General features: G+C 36.7%; 1 protein-coding gene across 2 annotated transcripts; it reads left to right on the top strand.

Moving 5' to 3' along the window:
- Nucleotides 1-488: 488 nt before the first annotated feature.
- Nucleotides 489-2,852, top strand: LOC111242295 (high mobility group B protein 10-like). Of its 2 annotated transcripts, none has more exons than XM_022784853.1 (6): nucleotides 489-775; nucleotides 1,280-1,355; nucleotides 1,554-1,728; nucleotides 1,986-2,093; nucleotides 2,209-2,423; nucleotides 2,486-2,852. In XM_022784853.1, exons 1-6 carry the CDS (start codon nucleotides 591-593, stop codon nucleotides 2,747-2,749), a joined length of 1,023 nt encoding a protein of 340 aa, XP_022640574.1. In that variant the 5' UTR covers nucleotides 489-590; the 3' UTR covers nucleotides 2,750-2,852. The 2 variants fall into 2 exon arrangements, with proteins under 2 accessions (XP_022640574.1, XP_022640573.1); XM_022784852.1 differs by having other exon boundaries at nucleotides 490-775; nucleotides 1,983-2,093.
- The last annotated feature ends 454 nt before the right edge of the window (nucleotides 2,853-3,306 follow it).

Here is a 3,306-nt window from a genome sequence, read left to right on the forward strand (position 1 = left end):
TAAATAATTAAAAGAATGTATTTTTTATATATTTTTTAAAAATAAAAAACAAGAATTGTGCAAATAAATATAAAAAATTCATGTATATCAAAATATCACTTTTCATGTTTTTTTTTTCCAACTTGAAATCCCCTGCACTAAAGAAGACACAAATTTTAAAAAACATTATCGATAACTGAAAAAGATTTCAAATTATAAAAATTCAGTATGATTTTCAAATCAGGGTTTAAGCATAATCGACCCCAGGAACTAAAAATTTCAACTTTTTATAGCACAGGGGTTGCAGATAATCTGGATCCAAACCCAGATACTGTCCTTAGATCATCATTGCTGCCAGCAACGTATTTAAAATTAGATGACCAAAAAACCATTTCCTTTTTTGTATATTTTGAGTAGAACCAAAACCCGAAATAGAAACAGTAAAATGCACCAAAATCGTATTTATCCATTTGAATTTTGACGAGGTAAAAAGTAGGAACGCCACGTACTGCGTGCAGCTGTCGCAAAGGCATAACTCAAGGTCTCCATGTTCATTTGAACTAGTTGGGGGTTAGTTTTTCACCCTAGCTTCGTTGCTTGCCTCCTCAAACATGGAGAAAAAAGAGGAGATAGTACTTCCATTGCCATCGGAGACCCATCTCAAGGACCTTCCTAATGTTTCCTCCACCTCAAGGCCTGTTGGGTCCCACAAAGGGCACTGTTCTCCGGGTGATGACTCCGACAGCTTCTATGATAAACTCGTCGAGTTGTTGGAGTCTTCTGGACTCACTCTCATGTGAGTGATTTACTGCTTATATAAAAAAAGCACTCCATTCACTCAACAGCATTGTAGCTGCCTCTTGTTTTCATATATTCTTAACGTGCTTCCCATTTTGCGTTTTGTTTCTCTGATGGGGTGGTGAAACACTCAAGTCACGTTTCTTTTTAGCTGTTGTTTGGTTCCTCTCAAGGTGCATTGCATGCAAAGAAAGTTCACTTTTTTTTTAGTGGGTGCTTCCAGTTTGGCGAGTTTGAGCTCTTGACTTCTCATGATTGTTCTCATGAACAGAAACAGTCACCACCTTACTAATTTAAAATTATTATCTGTTTTTGTCTCAATCGAGGTGTGCGAAATGTTAACTGTTGTTTTTCTTACAGTTGTTCTTTCTCTCATTTTTTAGTCTACTGTTGCTAGTTCAACATGAAATTTTGTCATTTAATAGATAACTGTGGAGGAGGGTGATGTGAAATATGAAAGGTTTGAATAATAATAATGTTCTAATCCAATTCTACTTGGCAGTTTCAATGTTCGAGAAACACTGCTGGACTTGTACCTGTTTTACTTGGAGGTGACAAGAAGAGGAGGATATCGCCAGGTATATAATATATATTGCATTGCCCTGTGGAAGTGTGGTCCAAATTGACATCAAGGTATTTAGTTGTTTTCGTATGTTATTTTGTCAGTATTGGAGCTTCTTTGTGCATGTGAGTAATGTCAGTATATATCATTGCATGAATTTGTCTCTAATTTAATGCAATGTTAATGTCATGGATTTTCTCTTAAATGTTTTCAGGTTGGTCGAGAAAGGAAGTGGGGTGAAGTTGTGATTGCCCTGAAATTGGAAGGTGATAGTGTGAAGTTATGTGCTCAAGTTGAAAGGATTTACGCACATCTTCTCTACCAGTTTGAGCAATTGTACTTCTACAGGCGTCCTGAAAAGCTAGCTTTCCGATCTGCCAGCAACAAAGGTTAGCCCAATATCCCTATTGTTATTTGTTATTTAAGTTGATATAATACAAATTCAATCTGGCATTTGAGCATAAGTTTGGTATGGAATGTTCTTGGCAGTTTCTACATACATTTACTGCTTAGACATGTATAACACAAGACATTTCAGCAACTTTTTTATTTGATGTTTTTGCTACATTTTGGTTTTTGGCTGAAAATGTACTGATTGACCTTAAAAGCTCCTTTTGCTCCCTTTCCATGTATTTCTCTTTAGAAGAAGGTCCGCTTAGGAAGAAGAGGATTTCAACTGCGAGTTTGCCTCATATGATGGACAGTAAAGATGATCAGAAGGCCACAGAAATGTCCAAGCAATACCACATGACAGGTTTGTTGATTGGCTAAAATCTTTCCAGGTTTTGAGACTATGTAAATCTGTTTTCTTCAGTAGCGCTTGTGAATTCGGAGATGCTTATGCTGTTATACTTTTTGTTCAAACTTAGCTGGGGCTGGGTATGTGCAACAGCCTGTGCTTTTACCAACACCTCCGAAAGAAAAGAAGAAACGCCGAGGTGCCCCGGTGGGACGAAAGACTGCATATCAGATATTCCTCAAGCATGAATGTGCTCGGTTGAAAAGTTGCAATGAGGTCTTGGATGGAAAAATACTGAGTATGGCTATTCATTCATGGAGGACCATGTCTGAAACTGAGAAACAGGTATGTAAAAGTTGGCCTGGTTGGCTTATTATGTATTCCATTTCTGATAACCTTTCATGCAGCCATATGTGGAGGAAAGCAAGAAGAACAAAGAAGAAATTAAGGAAGCAATGGTTAGACGCAGTAAACAGCAGAGCAGCCAAGATACCAACCAAGAGACCAGGGAAGAGAAGTGGTCTAGTATTTGTGGTGATTACCATGTAACTTTGCAACCTGAAGCAGATGTAGCTCTTAAAATGACTGAAAAAGCACCAATGGATCCTTCATTTCAGATGGATTGGGATGGTAATTGTTCTCTTGATTTTGCAACAAGGGAATCCGAGTAACTCCACTAGTGTAGTTGTAGATGGGTTTTTTCTGCTGAGACCAACCATTCAGCAGTTCTCTCTAGAAATATATATATATATATATATCCATGGTTTTGGAACAGCTTAAATGGACCTGTAATAGTTGCGTCATAGCATTTTCTCTTGACACTAGAAAAGTATGTAGATATATGTAGCAAAGTCTTGTATGGTAACGCAAACTTGTGTTGGTGTAACTCCAATTGCAGACTGCGTTTTCCTTGGGACTTAACATTTGCAATGAAGCTTTAATTCCTCTATTCTCCTCCTCTATTGTTAGGATATACTTTAATTCTGGTTCTGATACACATGTTAGAACATGTTAGAAGTAGATTTTAAGACTAATTTAATCTTACAAATCTACTAATTTAATCTCACAAAACCGTGTGGGATTTTTAAGAAGATTCAAATTGTTTGGTTAGATAATCCAAAAGGTTTAATTAACTTCAAAAATAGTTAGAAAATTAAATTGTTGAACAAGCATCAGGACAAATTTGTTCCGAGTTTGAATTATGAGCGGATAAAGAGAACTACAAAAA

Source organism: Vigna radiata, chromosome 8 (assembly GCF_000741045.1).
Source record: "Vigna radiata var. radiata cultivar VC1973A chromosome 8, Vradiata_ver6, whole genome shotgun sequence".
Taxonomy (NCBI): Eukaryota; Viridiplantae; Streptophyta; class Magnoliopsida; order Fabales; family Fabaceae; genus Vigna; species Vigna radiata.

Coding starts and splice junctions, on each gene's coding strand:
- LOC111242295 (XM_022784852.1), top strand. CDS start 591: ATGGAGAAAAAAGAGGAGATAGTACTTCCATTGCCATCGGAGACCCAT. Junction 1,356..1,553: donor GAAGAGGAGGATATCGCCAG/GTATATAATATA, acceptor AAATGTTTTCAG/GTTGGTCGAGAAAGGAAGTG. Junction 1,729..1,982: donor CCGATCTGCCAGCAACAAAG/GTTAGCCCAATA, acceptor ATTTCTCTTTAG/AAGAAGGTCCGCTTAGGAAG.